This window comes from Eurosta solidaginis, chromosome 2, assembly GCF_040869045.1.
Source record: "Eurosta solidaginis isolate ZX-2024a chromosome 2, ASM4086904v1, whole genome shotgun sequence".
Classification (NCBI taxonomy): Eukaryota; Metazoa; Arthropoda; class Insecta; order Diptera; family Tephritidae; genus Eurosta; species Eurosta solidaginis.
Genome location: NC_090320.1, coordinates 55510641 through 55532938, shown reverse-complemented (window position 1 = coordinate 55532938; position 22298 = coordinate 55510641). Strand labels below are relative to the sequence as shown.

Here is a 22298-nt window from a genome sequence, read left to right as displayed (position 1 = left end):
TCATTTTGCAGGGGGTCACAACTTGCAAGACATTTCTCAGTGGTTCGCTTAAAGTTTGTTGATGATTGTACTTTACCGGCCACGTCATCGGCGTTAAAAATAACTTCGACCCCATTGAATTGCAGTCTCACCAGCAAAATGTGAGATTTCTGAGAAGTGGAAGATAACACCACTTCCGGGTGCATTTTTTGTATTAGTAGAGTCCCCCAGGCTCAAAATAATGCTACTTTATTTTAGAATGAGCTTGATGAATTAAATTAATTCGTTCTTATCATTGCGCCGTGCATGGTCGGAATACTTGAAGTGCTGTTCAAAGACGGAGGCGAAGAGTTGGTAAAGTGCATGCATGGACTCCTACACAAAACATGGTCGGACGTGCAAATGCCTTCACATTGGAATTTACATAAGTGTGCCCTACCCAATCCAAATGAAAGGCGAGTTTGCAAATCGTACTAATTACTGTGGAATTAGCCTACTAAATATCGAGTAAAATATTCTATCTAACGTACTGTGTGGTAGGCTGCAGACCAAAGTCAACAAAATAATTGAATCTTATCAGTACAATCTCAGAACTGGTTAACACGGTAAGAGAGTTTAAATTCGCCATTTTTTTGTCGACTTCAAAGAAGCCTTTGACGTGGCGCAAAGCAGTTGCTTGAATGCTGTTATATCTGAATTTAAGTTCCTTGCAAATTTATTAAGGCTATCTCAGATCCGTAAGGATTGGGAAGTACTGCTTCAAGTCATTCGAAACCAGGCTTAGACAAGACGACTCTCATTCCTGCGATTTTTTTAACCTAATGCCGGAGAAGCTAACATAAGGGGAACTAAGCCGACAATTTATTATAAGAGCGAGCAATTGCTAACGTTTGCTGGTGATATTCGATACCATTGGCCTTAAGAGACTCGCCTTTAGTTCCATCCTTCATGGCAGCCACGCCACTGTTTACGGATAAAATTTCGAGGCAATGAAGGACTTCGTCGATCTTGAAGACAAACATTTTGCTCTGCAAGTCGCTCATCATGCCTGTCCTGAACTATTTCTTGGAATCATAGATAGATGTCGAGAGAAGATGAAATGGACCATAGAGTATTTGAGAGAAAAAGTCTCCCAAAGATTTATGGTGCTGTCCGTGATGCCGATGGTAAGTTTCGACGAAGATATACTGATGAGCTATATATAGTTGATGAAGATATGACTATAGTGCAACAAATAAAAAAAGCCGAAAAAGGATTCGCTGGCTATGTCATGTTATGCGAATAGACAAAAGCACTCCGGCTAAGAAAGCATATCAATTGGCATGCATTTTTGAAAGCAGATGAAAGAGAGCCTTCCACTGAAAATTGAGACATAGGTGGAGTAAAACTTGATCTCCCTTGTTGCTTCCAATTGGGATCAGTTATCGCAACAAACAAGAATGGCTGGCGTGATTTTTACAAAACGGCCGAAATCGTTTAGGCGGTTGAACGCCAATTTATGATGATCAGCCTTAGTCCAAGTTCATTGTTTGCAAATAAACAATGCCAAGGAAGATTCCCCACACAAGTTACTTAAAAGCGAGCTCCTATTTCTGGGGTTCAAGTAAAATTTATGGTAATCAGCGACTACCTCTGTATTAGACCGCTTTAATGTCAGGTAGGCTAGGTGCGTGTTTAGAATCCGATGACCATGTTTTCAAACAAACCGCCCTGTTAAACGAATTTTATAAGCGAGAGCACACCAAACTTTTGTTTCCTCGATACGTTCTAGTAGGTGCTTTGTCCCACAAATAAACTTAATTATTCTCTTAATTAATTAAATTTATTCACTTAGTAAGAATGCCAGAACGGCAAACTTTCTTGCCATAAATAAATGATTTAAGGTTGCATACTTTAAAGTTTAAGTATACTTTTAAATGCCTGAGTAGTATTTGAAGCAACCAGCCTTTATATTAACCTAATACATAAAAACTTACCTACATACATATTGTAGCCATTAGGTAAAGAGCAAAATATTTGTAGGAGGCCTTCCGATAGACTTTTAAACTCAACTAGAAAACATTAGCCGCAACCAATGCCGCATTGCATAATTCAGGTAAAAAAAGCGAAACAATCAACTGCCACATAGTCATAGCAAAATCAGATACAAATACAAAAGCAACAAAATTACAACAAAAACAAAAGCAAAATAATCATTAAACGGCGCTGACCTGAAGGAAGAGAAGCGAGTGAGTTTCAAACAAATTCAATCAATAACCACTTGAACCAGACTTCCGCCATTGGTGGCTCGACAGAATTATTCCGATACTGCGAGGACGATGACGACGACGCCTAGGAGGAGGATGATGGAGGCAATCGACGACCATACAAACATATGGTGGTAGGCGGATGTGGAGGGTTTTGTGTAGCAAAAATATATATGTGCAACCTTGTTACAAGAGAGGTGAAAAGATAGACGACCCATCTTGAGCAACAAAAAAAAAAAAAAACACACAGACAAATTAATGGTTTGTTGCTGGTCAAAAAGATTAACGGACATTCAGACAATGTAACAACTTTTCGTATTTTATACAATATCTCATAGACCAGCTATAAGTACAAATTCAATGCAATATCGAACGCAGAGAAAAGTCATTGATCCAAATGTAGAATATTGAAGTAGCAACAACAATGAATCAAAGTTTCCGCTAGTATGTCGTTGTTTCGTCCGGCTCTTTGTTGTAGCAAATAGTTCGAGCTCGCAATTGCTATATTTGAATGGATTAGTGATGAGTGATTGTTAGTATTCGAAGAACGGGTTTCGTAGAGTACGTTTCTAAAGGAAGTCGGGATAAAAAAAATTTGTTAGTTTGGATACTCGCTATTTTTGTGTTCCAAAAGGCTTCATTTTAATATTGAGCCCATCCGCACATTACAGACTATTTAATGACAACCCGACAGTTAACTTTCAAGCAGGCTGGGAAGTCTTTTGAGCACTTTTCGAGAATAAGTTATGAAACAGGAATATGCACCTAACTCGTGGTGAATAAATAATGAGACAGAAATATGTTCAGCCGCTGACCAAAACTTCACTAAAGCACGAGCATGATGCAATAAACCAGATAGGTGAAGTTAATATTACAAAATGGTGTCGCATCTGATAATACTCACCCGCAAAAATTTAACACCTGGATGGATTTCAAAGTATCACATTGCCCACAACTAACGAGTATGGAAACAAACTGTTGACGTTAACGATATTATTCACGATCTGGAAAAATATCATGAAGTTGCGAATAAGTATCCGGGAGGTTTGTAATACGAAAACTCAAAACTGACGATATACGGTGCCTAGACCCAACTTTTATCGATGTAAACCAAGTACTGGGGGTAGGCTTATTGAGCAGCTAGAGGTGGCTTGTGTAAAAATATGTAGCGACAATGCTTCAAAAACTCAGAGCCTAAGATTTATTACAATTATTGTTCTGATTTTCTCTATCTATCCACCTGCCTCTCCTCTGCTTCTTCTCTTTTTTCTCTTCATTCTGCATTTTCTAGCTTACCTTAATCAGCTCTTTCAATTTTCCTATCCTTTTCATTTTTCCGTAAATCGTCCCGCATTTCCTCATGCTCCTCTCGGCCTTTCTCTTGTGCAAGTCTAATACTACGTTTCCACCAAACCCAAACTCCGTGTTTGCCAGTTTCGTAAGACTGTTAAAACATGTCTAAAAATATCGCGAAAGCTATCGAAAAACGCGTTTTGACTTCGGTATCAATAATGCGAAAGCAAAAATCAAAAGTTGCATTTCTGCCAAGAGATATTTTGCATAAAAGAGTTGGTAAACACGGAGTTTGGGTTTGGTGGAAACGTAGCATAACTCTCACTTTTAGTGTTAATCTTAAACTTACGTTGTTCTTACTCTTCCTGTGAATGCCTTTTTACTATTGGTCTCAAACCATTAACTTTATTCTTACTTTTACTCTCACTCTCCTTCTAGTATCTTTCCTCCAACCATCGTTTGCAGTTTGTCTGTAAATGACTTTCTTTTCTTAAAAGATGTGATATTATAAGTTCTTAAGTTTTTCCGGTTATTGGTATCACTAAGTAGCATTTCAGTACTTGTGCGTCTTTTTTTACGAACGTAACATTTTATTGTTTCCTACCCCTTTGGCCTTTCTTTTGAAGAGTTCATCATTGATAACTGTTATGAGTTTCCACATCAATATTTCCAATGTATTTGAAGCCAATACTTAGCTGGTCTTTTTGTTGCTTCCCATCCAAATCTTCACTGAATCTCTTAAGTGCATCTGCAACAACTTATCATTTGAAATTTAATAAATGAAATGGCATTGATTTATAATTTTTTTTATTTAATAATAAATATATTAGAGTTTTCGTACATTCAATATATTTATATACATATGTACATGCTCTTATATGTAACTGTTATTCGTCCGTATATTTCAATAGATACATAACTAGAAAGGGACCACCAAAGTGTGTGTGGCCTAATGCTTGAGTGAACGATGGTAATTCGCAACCGGCCCCTGAAATTTTCCTAAGAACAAAAAACGCGTTGGCTTAGCTCTTGACGAATAGCTCGAAGCTGCAACTCAGCAATGAAAGGAGGTTCTGACAATCACAGGAACGTCAAAGATTTTCACTAGAAAAAAAGTCTTGGCATTGGCAGTAAAGTTTAGTTAATGACGGTGTTCAAAAAGCAGACAAGTAAGGATGATACTGTCTTCTATTCCAAGATGTAATTTTGACCCAGCTCGTTTCGATACAACATGAAGAGAACTGTCCCATTACCCATTATGTCTCTACTCTACCGGCACTTTATACCTGTACTAACTAAAGTTCAAAGTTAAACCGTACTCAGAACTTTTTGCATGATTATATGCGAGCAATAAATTAGGTTAGGTTGAAATGGATGCCGCGAAGGCATAAGTAGGCCAATACCAGAAAAAGACACCATATAGCTATATCCTTCCCACCATTTTGAGGACCTGAAAAAGGCTATAAAGTCCTTGATGACATGACTTATATCATCCAGAAAGGGAGCTCCCATATATCGCTGTCTGACGCCAGTGAACGCTGGTAGGTTGCAGATGAGGTGATCCATAGTTTCTTCTCCTTGTTCATCCATACAACCCCTACAGCATCGACAATAGAGTACACCTAGCTTTTCTGCATGGCTACCAATAAGGCAGTGGCCATTTGTTTTTCCTATAAGTGTGGTTAGGTTTGCTTAGCAGCCGACGCTCTGGGATTTGTGGCAATCTATTTTTGCCTTGACTGTAGATGTACTCTTTTAGCATAAGCTTTCATGTAGCAAAATGTATACCTAAGCATTTTCTCCTTATGCTTACCCAGCTTAGCAAGTTTCTTGTGCAAAACAGCTTCCCTAAATGTCCCTGTGTAGAGTGACACTGTTTCCTACTACCTACCTAATTCTGCTTTGAAAACACTAAAACCATCAGGTATTCTGAAATAGAGTTGGAGGTCTCAGTTCTTTGGGTCTATGCAAACCTAAAGTTTAACTAAGAACCGTCGGTGTATATGGAAATGCTGCCATCAATAGCAAAGCACCGGTACGACTCCAACCAAACATATCTGCTGAGGACATTTCCCATGAAAAAACAACTGGTGTGGTCGCCCCGCCATCTGTTCTCCGAGGAAGAAAACTATGACTATTTTGTATGCTAGAGTATCTTGTGGTTGTGGTAGTACACGAATCTCTGAAATGGAGGGCTGACCCTGCCGCCACTTAGTAACCTTCTAGTTTCAAGAGTAGGATATATGAATGATCTGAAGAGCTTAGTTTGGCATTGCTCTTAGTGCACCATTTGTGCTTAACATATTAGACCTGCGCATTTTTCCCAGCAAATTTAGGTTTGATGCCTTGCTCAATGCTGGCCACCATTCACTGCGGGGCAATTCCACTGATAAATTGAATCTTTCGTCTTTGTCATACTATTACCTGCTGGACAAGGCGGGCTCAGTGCTCCAGTATTATAAACGGGAAACGAACCGTCCGCCACAGAAACGCCCCTTACTGTGGTAAGGACATTAATACTTCCCGAGATGGGCCGGTATCGGGAAAGCTCCATTCGAATACAGCCGCACATAGCCCCCGGCTGCAAACGGTCCATTAGGCATGGTCCGCATAACACCCTGTATTAGTGGGTTGGTAGTTTTTGGTCACCGACATCCCGCAGAGCTCTTATGAGGCGCAACGGCATAGATGCCAGTCCCAAACCGCTCCTCTTCATAGTCGGGCGCTATGGAGTTGGATAAGCCCTCACACCAGCGAAAAGATGCCCATGCTGGTGAGGGAAATTCCCCTGAGCAATCATTTATTCGCCAAAACCCAAATGTCTTTAGTTTTCTTTTACAAAATTGACTTTTGCACCACCCTTTAGTAGTAGATATAAGTATCCCAGCTTTCTAAAGTCGACCGTGGCAATAATTTGTAATATCTTTTTACTTCGCTTACATTATTTCCGTTACATTCAATTTTATTACTCACATACAATTTTCATCTCCCCTTTTTGATTGTTTTTCTTTTTTTACAGGTTCGTCACATTCTTGCAAATGGCTCGCTTTATTTCCCGCCATTCGAAGCGGAGGAGTTCAGGCAAGATGTTCATTGGTCGGTGTATCATTGTGTGGCTAGCAATTCTGTGGGCACAATTGTTTCACGAGATGTTGTGGTTAAAGCAGGTAAGTACTTTGATTATTAACATGATAAGATGTGATTCTCACAGTTGGCATACTGGCGGAGTACTAATATATGTACATAGAGAAATAAATTTTAAAATAATATAAAATGGTAGTGTAAACATGAATTTGTGGTGCATTATAATAAAATTAAAAAAACTTGGAAAAAACTGGCAAATAGGGGTGCTCTACCACTCGCCCAGCACAAGTGATGCAGCCTTCCTAGACTATTTAAATGAAATATTAATTGATAAATATGAAAAAAGTAACCACAATATACTAGTTGGTGATTTTAATATCAACATGAATCACATATCAACATACAGTAAAAAACTGAATGAAATATTTTCCGTGATGGGTATGGTTCAAAAAGTGGATTTTAATACACGAATAACGGATACAGCTGAATCTAAAATTGATCTCATATATTCAAATTCTGAAGAAATAAAGTGTAAATCTTTGCAAGCATACAGAATTTCGGATCATGAAACAATAATGTTCAATATTCAAATATCTAAATCATATAAGATGAGAGTGATTAAGAAAATAATTGCTTGGGATAAATATAGTAATGACAGTTTACTAAACCTACTTAGGACCTTTAATTTTACTTTCTATGAAAATTTATTAATAGATGATAAAGTTGAACTAGTGAACCACATTTTAACGCAAGCGATGGAAAATTTAACCTATGAAAAAGAAGTACATATAAAACTAATGAATAAGTGGTACGACAGAGAACTTGCACAAATAAATAAACATAAATTTTATTTGTATACATGTGCTATACAGACAGGACTGTGGGAAGAATACAAAAATACCAATAAAATGTATAAAAACCTAGTTAAAATAAAGAAAATCAAATACATGGAAAATAAAGTTATAATGAATGAAAACAACGCCAAAGATATGTGGAAGTACCTTAAATCGACGGTCTGCTTGTCGCGGGATAACGATGGTATTAACAAAGCAGTAATCGATGGTATATTGGTAGAAGATGAACTTGCCTTGGTAAATGGCCTTAACAAATTTTTTATAAATAGTGTGATAGAAATAAATAACAATATAGAATATTTCGATATAGCATTCAATGGTAGTCAAGCCGATTCTGAATTTAAGTTTCCTAAAATAACGACTGATGAAGTTATAAAAATCCTGCAAGAGTTTGAATACAAAATAGGCGGCAGGAACATTCTGTCGGATGGCGTAATGAAGGACTCTATAGTGTATACAGGGTTTTTCTATGCCCAAATAATTAATAGCAGTTTGGAAGATGGTATTGTACCAGAAAAGTGGAAAATGTCAACGGTGATTCCAGTTGAAAAAATTAAAAAGACAATACAGCCAGAAGAGCTTAGACCCATAAACACCATGCCAAGTGACGCTAAAATCCTTGAAGTGTATGTTAAGAATCAATTGGTAAAATATCTATACTTAAACAAAATACTTGTCAATCAACAGTCGGGTTTTAGGAAAAAACATTCGTGTGAAACAGCTCTTAACTTTGTGATATCGGAATGGAAAGATGATCTAAATAATAAGAAGGTGGTGGTTGCTGTCTTTCTTGACCTTAAAAGAACCTTCGAAACGGTAGATAGGGAAATCCTTATCAAGAAACTTCAACAAATTGGTATTAAAGACATAGAGCTTGCTTGGTTCCGCAGTTATTTAAAACATAGGAAACAGCGAACAGTTATAAAAACAGCGATATCTGATGTATTGGAAGTGCCCATAGGCTTACCACAAGGCTCGGTCCTGGCACCAATATTGTTCCTAATATATATAAATGATATAGTTAATGCGATACAAGACTGTGATATCAAACTATTTTCGGATGATGCATTACTTATGATCAGTGATAATAATATTACTACTGCGGTATTAAAAATGCAAAATGATCTCAACAACTTATACACATGGCTATGTGCGAATAGGCTAAAGCTTAATATAAACAAAACGAAATATATGGTCATAACGAGGAAAAATATTAATGATGAGGACTTAAGTGGGCTAAAAATAAATAATGAAAGCATACAAAAAGTTAATAGCATAAAATATTTAGGGATTATAATTGATAACAAACTTAAATTTGAAGAACATGTAAACTACACAGTTGCGAAAGTCGCTAAAAAGATTGGTGTTGTGCAGAGATCTACCAAGTATATACAAGAAAAATATAAAATAATTATTTATAAATTATGAGGTGGGTTTTGTCCAAGGCTGGGGTAACGCTCAGTCAATCCAGAGTCGAGTAAAGGTCCCACAAACCCCTACTGAATAAATACACAATATTTATGTGTTACGAACACACGCACACACGGCTGGAGATATTAGGTGGACAGCAGCTTTCCGTCGCAAGATGGCGAGGGGGGGCGGAGCGTCGACTAACGGAGGTTCGGTAGGGCGGCTGAACGGTCGGGTAACGGACGGACTGGTACGGCGGTACGGAAGCAGCGGCGGGATAGAAGCAACGGCTTAACTGCGGTAGGATGGCAAGCGGTCAACGGTCGTCGTCGCAGTGGCGGGACGGATGCAGCGGCTTAACGGCGGTAGGGTGGCGAACGGCCAACGGTCGTCGTAGCAGCGGCGTGACGGATGCAGCGGCTTAACGGCGGTAGGACGGCGGACGGCCAACGGGCGTCGTAGCAGCGGCGTGACGGATGCAGCGGCTTAACGGCGGTAGGGTGGCGAACGGCCAACGGTCGTCGTAGCAGCGGCTTAACGGCGGTAGGATGGCGGACGGCCAACGGACGTCGTAGCAGCGGCGTGACGGATGCAGCGGCTTAACGGCGGTAGGATGGCGGACGGCAAACGGACGTCGTAGTAGCGGCGGCACCAGAGAGGCGACGATGCGGCGGCAGCGGCGGTGGGCTACGGGGCGCGTACCAGGGCCGTGGTGAGAGGGGAGATGGGCTGGCGACGGGGTTTTCCTGGACAGCGGCTGCGTGTTCCGGGCGGGATAGGATGGGCGTACCAGCGGACTTGTATTGGTCGGTCGGCTTCGGCAGGATCGGGCTGATCGAACGTCTTCGGCAGGCTCGGTAATCGGCGGGGTCAGTCACCTGCGGGAGAAACTGCGAGGACTCGGGTTAGTGCTGGTTTCACCGCTGGACACCCCCGCCTCCCTACTTGCACACTAGTAGAAGGTGCGTAAGGGGGGTGGGGTTGTACCAGCCGAGGCGCCGTGGGTCGACCCGTGGCGGAGGGGAAGTGCACCTTAACGGCACAGCGGTAGCCCCTTGTGCGCACGCATCGGCTCACGGCCGAAACCAGAGCTGCGGAGAGGGGGTCGTGCGGTCGTTCGGGCGGCGAGTCATTCCTTACCAGACCAGGACGACGGAGGGAAGGGTAGTCCGAAGACACCACTCGCGTCATCCTGGTGCAGCAGGGGGTGACTCGCGCCACGGCCGCACCCTCTTCTCCCCAGCTAACTAGAGGGAGTGGTTCCTCCGCTCCGGCCAGCCTACTAAAATCAGAGCTGAGGGGGGAGGGGGTTATTTGGTCATTAAGGCAGCGGGCCGCTCAACACCAGGGTGGGCGACGGAGGGAAGGATAGTCCGAAGACACCACTTGCGTCGTCCAGCCCAGGTGAAGGGTGACTCGCGCCATGACAGCGCCCCTTCCGCTCAGTCCGAGCCGCGGGGGAGGGGGGTTATTTGGTCATTAAGGCAGCGGGCCGCTCAACACCAGGGTGGGCGACGGAGGGAAGGATAGTCCGAAGACACCACTCGCGTCGTCCAACTCTGGTGGAGGGTGACCCGCGCCATGACAGCGCCCCCTTCCACTCGGCTAGCTAGCCGGAGTGGCAATTTTGTCTTTAAAAAGACAACCACTCCCGCTGGCTCACCTGCGAGGACTGAATTGCAAAAATGCAAATTCAATGTTTATATGGGTGGTACCGCAAACTGGTTGAGAAGTCAACGCACCATTATTGTGCTTTTTCATTCGTTTGCTATCAGTGGTTGTTGACTATGCTATACAAGTGGTTTTTGGCTATGCTATAGAAACTGGTTGAGAAGTCAACGCACCATTATTGTGCTTTTCATTGGTTTGCTATTAGTGGTTGTTGACTATGCTATACAAGCATAAGTACAAGTGGTTTATTGTAACGCTACGTTACAAAATCTATTATTGAACCACACTTTGTGTATTGCCCATCGATATTATTCATAATAGCGGACAAAGAAATTGATAAGCTACAAAAGGTTCAAAATAGATGTATGAGGTTTACACTTATGTGTTATGTTAAAAAAGTTGAACTGGTTGAGTGTCAAACAAAAAATTTATTTTCATACCATCAAATTGATATTTAATATAAAACATGGAAATGTACCTGAATATTTAAGTAGTAACGTAGTTCTAGTGGAGCAAACACACAATATAAATACTAGAAATAGAAATAATTTTAAATTGCCATTTTTTCGAACAGAAATAGATAAGCAAAACATTTTTTACAAAGGGCTAAAGAGTTACAACGAGCTCCCATTGGAAATTAAAAACTGCCATGAAATCTTACTTTTTAAGGCAAAATTATATGAATTTTGTAAAACTCTACCTATAATATAGAATAGTACTATTTTGTATCTTGAATTAGGCTTTAAGCCGTAATAAATAAATAACTAACTAATATATTGGGAGGGGGTCACAGTTGTACGATTTAGGAAATACAAGCTGATATGTATTGTTTTGTATGAAATGTGTAAAAAAAAATCGACTTATCCAATAATGTGAAATACAAAAAAAAAAAAAAAAAAAAAAAAAACAGATTGTGCATGTCATCTCCTTAAGATGATTAAATATTGATTTGTCTCGTCGAAAATTAAGGTTGGAGGAGCAAGTGTTGCAAGCACACGAGACGGCAGATACACATGTATATATTCTTCCTGGCTTTTCATTTTTCTGCAGCCTTTTCAAATCCTGTTAAGCCTAAGAACTTAAATTCTTAGCGCCGTTTCCACTATTTCTATTTAATTATTGATATTAGAGAAAAATTATAAATTTTACAAACGGCTATGGTTCTGAATTTTACTTCTTCATCAGTTAGCTTCACGGGAGCTGAGTATTGAACCCGAAATCTCCAACATTAATACTTTATATTAGTGTATGGATCCACTTCGCCATACGAATGCCCCGCTACTCGCTTTGCAATTGGTCTCTTAGTGTTGCCTTTTTGTTGCTATTCCTTTATTCACCGTTTAGATACATGCTAGTTCTATATGCTTTTTACTCCTAGTTGTGTGGAATAATTATAGGCGCGCTCTAAGAGCGTAAGCCTAGTTAATTAAATACAGATAATAATATCGATATAATAGTGAACAGCGGAAGTACAGCTTATAAAAGCAATGCCATAAACCCAATTTTACTAAGCTCTTAGAGCGTGCCTATAATTATTCCACACAATTAGGATCAAAAAGCACAAAATAAAGAATTAGTATGTACCAAAATGGTGAATAATGCAATAGCAATAAAAAGGCTAAACTTAGAGAGTAATTGCAAAGCGAGCAGCGCTTAACATATCAGCACGATTCCTGCGATCCATCGACTAAAAGTTACATAGTAAAAAGTGAAAGCTGTAAACGGTTCAATCTTTAATCTGCATACAATCCGAATATGAACTATAAGGCCGAATTGTTCGGTAACCGGACCCGAATCGAATATTCGTTTGAACTCTAAACAGAAGCATGTCACTCGCAATTACTTGCTTTCGTCTTGCTACAGGCTATCAGCATAACCAGCGTTAATTTTAGGATATAATCTGTTAGAGTATGCAGAACGAAGTTGTGCCAGATTGACACGTGTCTCCCTTGTTAGTCAGCTTTCTTCTACAGCTAGGGTTATATAGTGTATACTGATAAAGGGGTTCACTCCTTGGAAGCTCTGAACGCAGCATTTTAGCACCCCTACAGCCTTCTCAAGTGTGTGGTTTAAAGTTAAGGCGACCAGATTGGCGACGCTTAGCTCATCAGCGGCCGGTTGTTGCTAGCAGCGTTTCTTTATCTTTTGCCCAAGTGCAGGCGGCAAGCGACTTGAAGATTTTGTTGCAGCTTTGTACTTTAAGAGTGTTATCGTACGTTAGCTCTAAGATCTTTAGGTGAATGACAGCCGGTAACGTAACGCCATCAACTTGAGCGTCCAATTTTTGCGTCATCTGTGCCTTTCACTTCGTAAAACTGTCCAGCATTAGTTACTCCATTGGAGATTATATTTAATAAATCCCTTTCTTCAGGGGCATTTCTGAACGATTGGAAAGTAGCTATAATGACACCTCTTTTCAAAAGTGGGAGAAAAAGCTGCGTTCGGAACTATCGGCCATTATCCAAGCTCTCAAGCATCTCGAAGTTGCTTGAATAGATTGTTAAAGAAAAAATATATTTTACTGTCAACGCTATAATAAATCCCAATCAACATGGATTTGTGCAGGGTCGTTCAACGACCTCTAATTTAGCGGTCTTTCCCGAATTCTGTATTTCTTCGTTTTCGGCAGGACTCCAGGTTGATTGCATTTAAACAGATTTTTCAAAGGCGCTTGATAAAGTCTCTCATATGATTGTATTACATAAAGTGGTATGCCTTGGATTCCATTCATCTTTTTTATTATGTCTCAAATCATACCTAACCGGTAGAAGTTGCGTAGTTACCATTGATGGTGCACTCTCGAACCCTGTTGTTGCCACTTCAGGTGTTCCTCAAGGAAGCATTCTAGGTCCGCTCCTTTTTATAATATTTATTAATGACATTAGTGAATGCTTTTCGCACTCAAAATTTTTGCTCTATGCTGATTATTTAAAAATTTTTTCGAATGTTCGTGACACATCAGATGCCTTCCATCTGCAGACCGATTTGGATAATCTTCATAGATGGTGTGAGAAGTCACGCCTCTCCCTTAACTTTAAGAAATGTTTTCATTTGACATATTGCAGGCGACTAAGCATCCTCGATACATCGTATCGGATTGCTAATGATGTGCTGCAAAATGTAACAGAGTTTAAGGATTTGGGAGTGGTATTTGATGTTAAGCTTACTTTCAGTGGCCACATAAACTTAATACTCTCAAAATCTTATTCCGTTCTCGGCTTCATTCGTCGCAACTCCACGGAGTTTTCTGATCCCTATACGTTTAAGCAACTATTTACCTCTCTTGTTCGATCACACTTAGAGTATGCTGTTTTCATTTGGAGACCATATGATCAACTCTCGATAAGTAGAATTGGACGAGTTCAAAAGGTCTTTCTAAAACACGCTCTACGTGCCTTAAGGTTTGATGAGCCTGTCCCGCCTACGATTCTCGGCGTTTGCTAATTAATTTAGATTCGCTGGAAAGACGGAGGAACGTTCTCTCGCTTTCCTTTCTTTTCAATGTTTTTATTGGCATTATTGATTGCCCAATGTTACTTGAGCGGATTAGTTTTAATATTCCTCAGAGAAATCTTCGTAAGTTCTACCCTTTTTATTTGGAAAACTTTAGAACAACATATGCTAGTAATGTGCCTATTGCTCGTGCACTAAGAGAATTAAATGCTCTGTTCTCTTCATCAACTAAGCTTGACTTTGCTCTATCAAAATCGGATTTTGTAAGAATTCTAAATTCTATAATATATTACAATCAATTACAATACATACTTCTTCTCATTTGCGCGAGATTATTTTACATTATTCTAGTCTGTAAGGTATCCTGTGCTGTAGACTTAATTTAAATATATAAATAAATAAATAAATAAACAAGCTGGCCGTGGATTTGACCGGTGATAGTACCAAGTTGATGTTGAGAAGAGACCAGAAATACCTTTAAAGCACTGCTACAGCAACAACAACCAGAAAGACTGGGGGATTACCATTTGTTCTAGTAGCGAATTCGTCCATTGAAGAACCAGGTTCCTTTGCATTAGCATGCAGTCGTCGGCCTAAAAAATAGTAACTCTTTCTGGTGTGGAGGACTGATTTGCTGTGTAGAAATTAAATAGAAGAGGGGATAGGACACCACTCAGTGGCACCCCTTGTTTAATTCTCTTATATTTTGAGGTTTCATTCCTAAAGTATACCGACTCTTTCCGACTATTCGGATAATTTTCGATCCATAATTTTAAACAAGAGGGCAGGGGTGAACTTTTAAAAGCTTTGCACAGGTCAGATGCCACTAGCACCCTTCTTTGAAGGGGTTTTTGCTGGTTTAGTCCATAATTTATCTGAATGTTTATGGCGTTTAGCGCGGTGGTAGCGCTGTGCATTTTCGGAAGCCATGTTGGCTAAGCCAAGATTCGCACTGAAATTAGTAAGCAGGACAGTTTTTACATCTACGCTACTGGCGAGAGGGAGTTGTTGTTGTTGTTGTAGCAGTATTTCGCCCCATCCTTTAGGTGCGACTAATCACAATTTGTCATCAATGTACTCTAACGAGAGTCCAAGGAAACTTGCTGTTTCAATAGGGTGGACCATAATGAGAGGAGTGTTAGAGACGATGGTTCCACATTACAATTGAAGAGAAAGTTGGTGTCATGTTGGGATACATTGCAATCAGGACAAACATTTTGTATATCGGGGTTGATTCTGGATAGGTAAGAGTTTTACCTGTTAAAGTATCCAGATCGAAGTTGAGCTAGAGTGAAGCGAGTTTCCCTAGGGAGAGTGCGTTCCTCTTCTGCTAGTTCTGGGTATTGGCGAGTGGGAGTGATATCTTGGTATGATAACTTCATCACAGAACATTGCAACATCACTTCTTATTTAGTAATCTTTTCCACAAATGTCTAAGACTAGAATTAAAACCATCTTGGCAGGCCTCCCATACTTCGCATAGAACTTAAACGATGCTTCAACTTCAGTTCATTAAAAAACGCTATAACTACAGTTTTTAAATAAGTAAAAGCGTATAAAAGCTTATTAAAAACTATTACTTTGACTTTACTCTTCACCAGAACGGTTTTATATGTAATTCCATATGCACATACATACACACTCACATACCAACAGATCAAATAGACGCAACTACATTGAAACATGATATTTCCTTAAGTCAAAAGGCAATTCAGCAAACTTCAAAGACTTATGTATATGTATGTATGTATGCATATGAATGTGTGTGTGTAAATTTACTTGACGCCTTTAAATTTTCTTGGCTTTCAAATTATCTGCTTCAATTTACAAATGGGCTTCTTTTGCAAATTTCATTTCTCATTCAATGAAGATGCGTCAGAAAAGTGTAAATTTCCGAATAAACACCAAAAGTAAACTCTTTCATGGTGTCTATAAAATTTTATGTTTATTTCATTTTCACATTTCTTTATTTGTATGAAAATACATGCACAAAGGAATAATTGACTTAAAAGTAATCATATATACACATCCACATTTATACGTATATATATCTACACATAAGAAATCTGTATATGTTTTGAATATGTGTAAAAATATTTTCATAGTGCGCTCATAAAATTTGGTTAAAAATTTTTATTTTAATTTACCAAAAACTTTGACCCGAAATACATAGTTAATGCCCTAACAGCTGCAACCAAGCACACATTTTATTAATACGTACATATAGCATACTCCTGTGTTAGTATGTATGCATGTATTTATTAATATCTAGGAGGATGTTTAAGCTACGCATACCTACATGAATATTTTAACATAGAAAGTATCGCAACTACGCATAAGAAGATGCTATGAGCTAACAACAATGCGCCATACTTTGAAACAACAAATTAATAAGAAATAAGCTGGTGACGTCAAAATCAGACTTTCCTCAAACTAGTCCGAAAAAGCTCAAACTAAGCATAACAGGGCTTTGTTACATCAACAATGATGTTAGATAAAACAAGTTAGGAAGGCTAAGTTCGGCCGTAACCGAACATTACATACTCAGCTGCCAAATTACAGCTTGCAAAACTTTTAAATTACCTTCTTTTAAAGGTGGGCTGTGCCACACCCATTGTCCAACATTTTACTAATTTTCTATTCTGCGTCATAAGGTCAACCCACCTACCAAGTTTCATCGCTTTATCCGTCTTTGGTAATGAATTATCGCACTTTTTCCGTTTTTCGAGATTTTCGATATCGAAAAATTGGGCGTGGTTATAGTCCGATTTCTTTCATTTTAAATAACGATCTGAGATAAGTCGCCAGAAACTTAAATAACAAATTTCATTAAGATACCTCAAAAGTTACTCAAGTTATCGTGTTTACGGACAGACGGACGGACGGATATGGCTAAATGAATTTCTTTTTCGCCCATATCATTTTGATATTTCTATATCTATCTCGATTAGTTTATGTCGTTACGGATTACCGTTATGCAAACAAAAGTAATATACTCTGTGAGCTCTGCTCAGCTGAGTATAATTAGATGAAGATCCCAAACTAACCCCTACTCCAACGCTGTGGATGCTGGTCATCAACGCATTGATATAATACAAACCAAACTCACAGCATATGCAGATGACGTTTCAGTCATGATATGCAGCAAATGTCTATCAACATTCAGCTCTCTGATGGATCAGGCACTTCGGGATGTACATGCGTGGGCTTCTGGAGTCGGGTTAGCCGCTAATGTGGAAAAAACTGATCTAGTATTATTTACTAGGAAATAGTATGTCCCTAATTGGACTAACTCTAATCTTGGAGCGGTAACCCTACAAGAAAAATACAGCACAAAATATCTAGGAATTACACTAGAGAGGAAGTTGGCGTGGAAACTCGATGTGGAAGAGAGAGCGAAGAAAACCTCGGTGGTACTGTATGTATGCAAAACGATGCTGGGCCTATCGCCAAACTCTCACGTTGAGTATTTACGGCAATTGTTAAGCTCATATTTTGGTATCGGCTCCTTGTTTGATCGAGAGCCACACAAAAAAAAAAAAGTGCGTATACAAAAACACTAGAAGGGGGTATGCAAATTATCAATGATTAACATAACGGGTGCCCTAAAACATCCACTGTGCACAACCCCTCTCCCAAAAACATAGTCTTAACAACTGAAATAAGGTTTAAGGCCTCGGCCAGCTGGAGTGCAGTCCATATAATGATTAGCAAAGTGCCATCTAATATAGGGCGAACGAAAAACATGGTCCTGTGCCTGAGCTTGGGGATACATCGTGAGGCTCCAATAAACCCGAAAAATTGGAACAAAGGTACGGAAATAGCAGAACATACTATATAGGTATTGTTGTTGTTGCAGCGATGAAGACCCTCTCCGAAGTTTTTGGGAGTGTTATCGATGTTGATGGTCGGATTTTGCCGGATCCGGTACGTTCCAGTAACAAGCACCATCAAGTTGCAAGCCGCACCATCTCGGGAACTATTCAATATAATCATATTAAGCCTCGGTTGCTAAAGAAACAGGATTCGTCACTGGTAGGCGAGGTTGTCAATTGGGTTCGAGAAACTATCAATCGCGCTGGCAGCCTCTTGAAAGACTTGCGCTACATAGCCTCTTGAATCATATGGGTATTTTATTCGCCTCTTGAGACATGCATACCTGCTGTTGGTACATTCTCAGCCCTTTAACTCGTTTATATTTAAATATGTGGTTCCATGTTTACGGATGTGGTCAGGTCTGTAGTTTAATGGGTCGATAAAGAAACAAGTAGATTCTGTAGGCTGCCAGATAATTACAGCGGCTTTCAGGGAGAAATTGTAGCCGTATATAAAGCAGCAGGATCTCTTGTGGATGCGTACTCTAATTTCAGTCGTATCAATATATATATATATATACCTCATCAAGCAGTATCTTGAAATTCAATTAAATATTGGAGAGACTTCGCTTAGGCCGGTCCATACATCAAGGGGTAGAAGGTAACGGAAAGGCCGATGAGTTGGCAAAGGAGGGTGCAGAGTCGATTAAGTCGCCGATCCGATCCGTTTGAGGGAAATCAAACGCAGACAGGAGTTGTATATGATCCATCAAGCAGGAAAGACGTGAACAGTAGCACGTGACTGCTAAATTTCAAAAATAATGCACAAATCCTACGACGTTAGACTCACAAAGTTGCTTAAATCTGCAAAGAGGGAAGACTTAAAGCTCACTGTGTGCATATGAACTGAACACTACCTTCCACCGTCACATGCTTATAAGTTAGGCATCATCATTTACAGCAGATGTAAGTAGTGCGAGCTGCGGAAAAAACGGTTGAGCACCTTCTCTATTCATGTCCAGCGCTCGCCAGGTCAAGGCGCTACACCTGCTACTAGGGGCGGCAAAGTTGCCAGATCTCGAGGCAGCTCATAAGCTAGTTTTTAGAAAACTTAGAGTATTTGCTAAAAGGGCGGAGTTATTTTATAAAGTAAGTCCTGTTACCTAATTGGCATGTTTTCCGTTTGGTCGCTAAACAAATTCTGGGAAAATTGTGAACACATTCAGTCTATGTGGAGACTTTTTAGACCTGGCAGTTCAATCTAATTTAGCGGTCTTTAAATAGAAACAATTATTTTTACCCAGATATAATTCTCTATCTGTTGAGTATAGCTTTTTTAAAGGGAACCGTAGCTTATATAGAAAACAGCAGGTAACTAACAATATTTGTTAAGGACTTATACCAGTCATGAAGAAATTAAGAACTAGTTCGTTTGGCGGAAGGGCATCAAAAGTAGTAAAGATGTTTTTATACCCAGTTGAGCAGAGCTCACAGAGAATATTAACTTTGTTTGGATTATGGGTGTGTTGTACAGGTATAAAGGAATGGAGATAGATATAGACTTCCGTATATCAAAATCATCAGTATTGAAAAAAAATTTCGTTGAGCCATGTCCGTCCGTTTGTCCGCCGTCTACCCGTTAACATGATAACTTGAGTAAATTTTGAGGTATCTTGACGAAATTTGGTACGTGGGTTCCTGAGCAGTCATCCCAGATCGCTATTTAAAATGAACGAAATCGGATTATAACCACGCCCACTTTTTCGATATCGAAAATTTCGAAAAACACAAAAAGTGCGATAATTCATTACCAAATACGAAAAAAGGGATGAAACATGGTAATTGTATTGGTCTATTGACGCAAAATATAACTTTAGAAAAAAACTTGGTAAAATGGGTGTGACACCTACCATATTAAGTAGAAGAAAATGAAAAAATTTTGCAGGGCGAAATCAAAAGCACTTGGAATCTTGGCAGGAATCAGTTCTTGGTATTACATATATAAATAAATTTGTGATACCCGACAGATGATGTTCTGGGTCACCCTGGTCCACATTTTGGTCGATATCTCGAAAACGCCTTCACATATACAACTACCACCACTCCCTTTTAAAATACTCATTAACACCTTTAATTTGATACCCTTATCGTACAAACAAATTCTAGAGTTACCACTAGTCCACCTTTATGGCGATATCTCGAAACGGTGTCCACCTATAGAACTATGGCCCACTCCCTCATAAAATACTCTTTAATGCCTTTCATTTGATACACATGTCATACAAACACATTCCAGGGTTACCCTAGGTTCATTTTCCTACATGGAGATTTTCCCTTATTTTGTCTCCATAGCTCCCAGCTGAGTATGTAATGTTCGGTTACACCCGAACTTAGCCTTCCTTACTTGTTGAATGTGTATGTACTACTATATTGCAGAAAAAACAAACAATTTTAGCAACTTATGAAACTATGTTAAGGCTGAAATGAAAGAAGTGGTACAGTAACAACAACAAACAGGCAAAAGTAATCTTTTCATCGACCTTTTTAAAACAACAAATAAACTTACATATAAATAAAATATTTAAACATTCGTGTTAATAAAAAAAGCAGCTACTTTCATTCGACTTTTTGAATAGCTGCGTGTTGTTGTGTGTACCAATACGACTATTTCGTCAGCGAATTGATGTGACCAACCAACCACCTTCTCTAACTTCCTCACTTCCGTGTGGATATAAGGTTCGCCAAGCATAGCTTGCTAGATAAACAGGATTTGCCACGGGTAGCTAAGGTTGAAAATTGGGTTGCACTGCATAAACTTTTAAGGAGGTAATTTTGGATATATGGTGTCCCTAATACTGCGGAATATTTAGTAAAAAATTTTAAGATTTTTTTTTTTGTTCCTTTTTGCAGGTTTACCTCATTATTCTTCATTCTAGGCAATAAAACCATACTTTTTCTGTCCAATCCAGAAATATAACTCCATCGCAGATAATAGAATTTAGCACCATCTAAGAAGTACCTTCTGGCTGCATTGGCTTGGCCGGTATGGCGTTCTCGACAACTGGCCGGTCCTTGAGGATCTCACATATATTGAATGAGTTCATAACGTTGTCCATGGCCTAAAAAACACACATTTGGAACCATCTGCCACCCGGGACCGTTTTAACATAACCTCAGACTGCCCTTCCATATTTCTCGCTTCTGTTGTTCCTGCGTCCAGGTCCCACCATTTTGAGTGTGGTTCCTTTGAATTTCATAATTTGTTGCTAGTATTTTGAGTGAATTGGGAGACTCTTTCCTCGAGCAACTGTCGGTTCTGGCTCCATCGCGTGAATTTGAGAAATGTGTATTCAGCGTCGTCCTCGTCTGCATCGCCGTAAACGCAATAAGGATCTTCGGCCATTTTTATCCTGCACAAAAATTTTTTGTAGCACCTATGGCCGGAGAGCATTTGGGTAATGTAGTATCTAACCTCGTGAAGAGCTCCATGCTTCAAAAACTATTATTAGTTTCGCTGTCCATCTGCTTGTTGTTCGTTTTCTCACCTTTCTTGTCACAACCTAAACGTTTCTTCCCTGGTCTCTTTCCTACCGAGTTTCATGCGCTCTTGATCTATCTACTTTTGTGTTTCCCATAACCTTCTTCCTTCTGGTACTGATAGGTTGATGGGGATTGTATTGCTAATCACTTGTGCGGCTGGTACTGACACCCTACTATAATCGGAGACTGCGGTTGGCAGTACAGCTGTTCATTCTATTAGAAGCTTACAACGATTCTTCTTACGAAGTGGGTTTGCCCACAGTTCGCAGCCGTACAGTAATGTGGATATTGTGATGTTCATCACCAGTCTCTTTTTGCTTTCTTTTAGTCCGCCGATGTTCGCCAACAAGTTGCTTAGCAAACGATATATGTATCTTTATATGCCTTCTCAGTCGCATGTTGAATTTGCGCTCAACATGCTAGTCGGGAGTATGAACCAACTTTTAAATAGTTGACTACCTTCTTTGAGGTTATCTAGCCGGAGAACATTTCAAACCCAACTTCTAGCGGTAAACACTTTTTTGTTAGGAGTATAAGCTGCGTTCTTCTGCTGCCAACCAAAGTCCGCGGGATTCCAGCCACACTTAGTGCGTATCATGACTATATTGAGATTTTTTCGTGCTTCCTCTTTTTCGTCCTATAATGACTGCATCAATGTATATACAACTAAAAATGAATCATGAGGAATTTCAATATTGAAAGCTTCATCGTAACTCTTTCGCGTTCTACAGGTCAGGACCAAGAATTGATGCCTGTACTGCTCCACATGTGACTTCCATTGGACGCGAAACTTGTGAGACTTACAACGTCTCGATCACTGAGGTAGCTTCTGACGACGCACTGTAGGTAGCATAGTGTTTGAAACGCTGCCCTATGCGTACAATATTTTGATCATTCCATTCGTAAAATTTTGCATTCTATGCAACGTTGCTATTTTTGTGCTCACAATTGTA

General features: G+C 39.6%; 1 protein-coding gene across 1 annotated transcript in view; it reads left to right on the top strand.

Moving 5' to 3' along the window:
- The window catches only part of LOC137239746 (cell adhesion molecule Dscam2-like), a 246781-nt gene that overhangs the window by 54234 nt on the left and 170249 nt on the right, over nucleotides 1–22298 (top strand). The window contains 1 exon segment of the mRNA XM_067765367.1: nucleotides 6538–6685. Within this exon segment, the coding sequence (XP_067621468.1) occupies nucleotides 6538–6685 (148 nt within the window).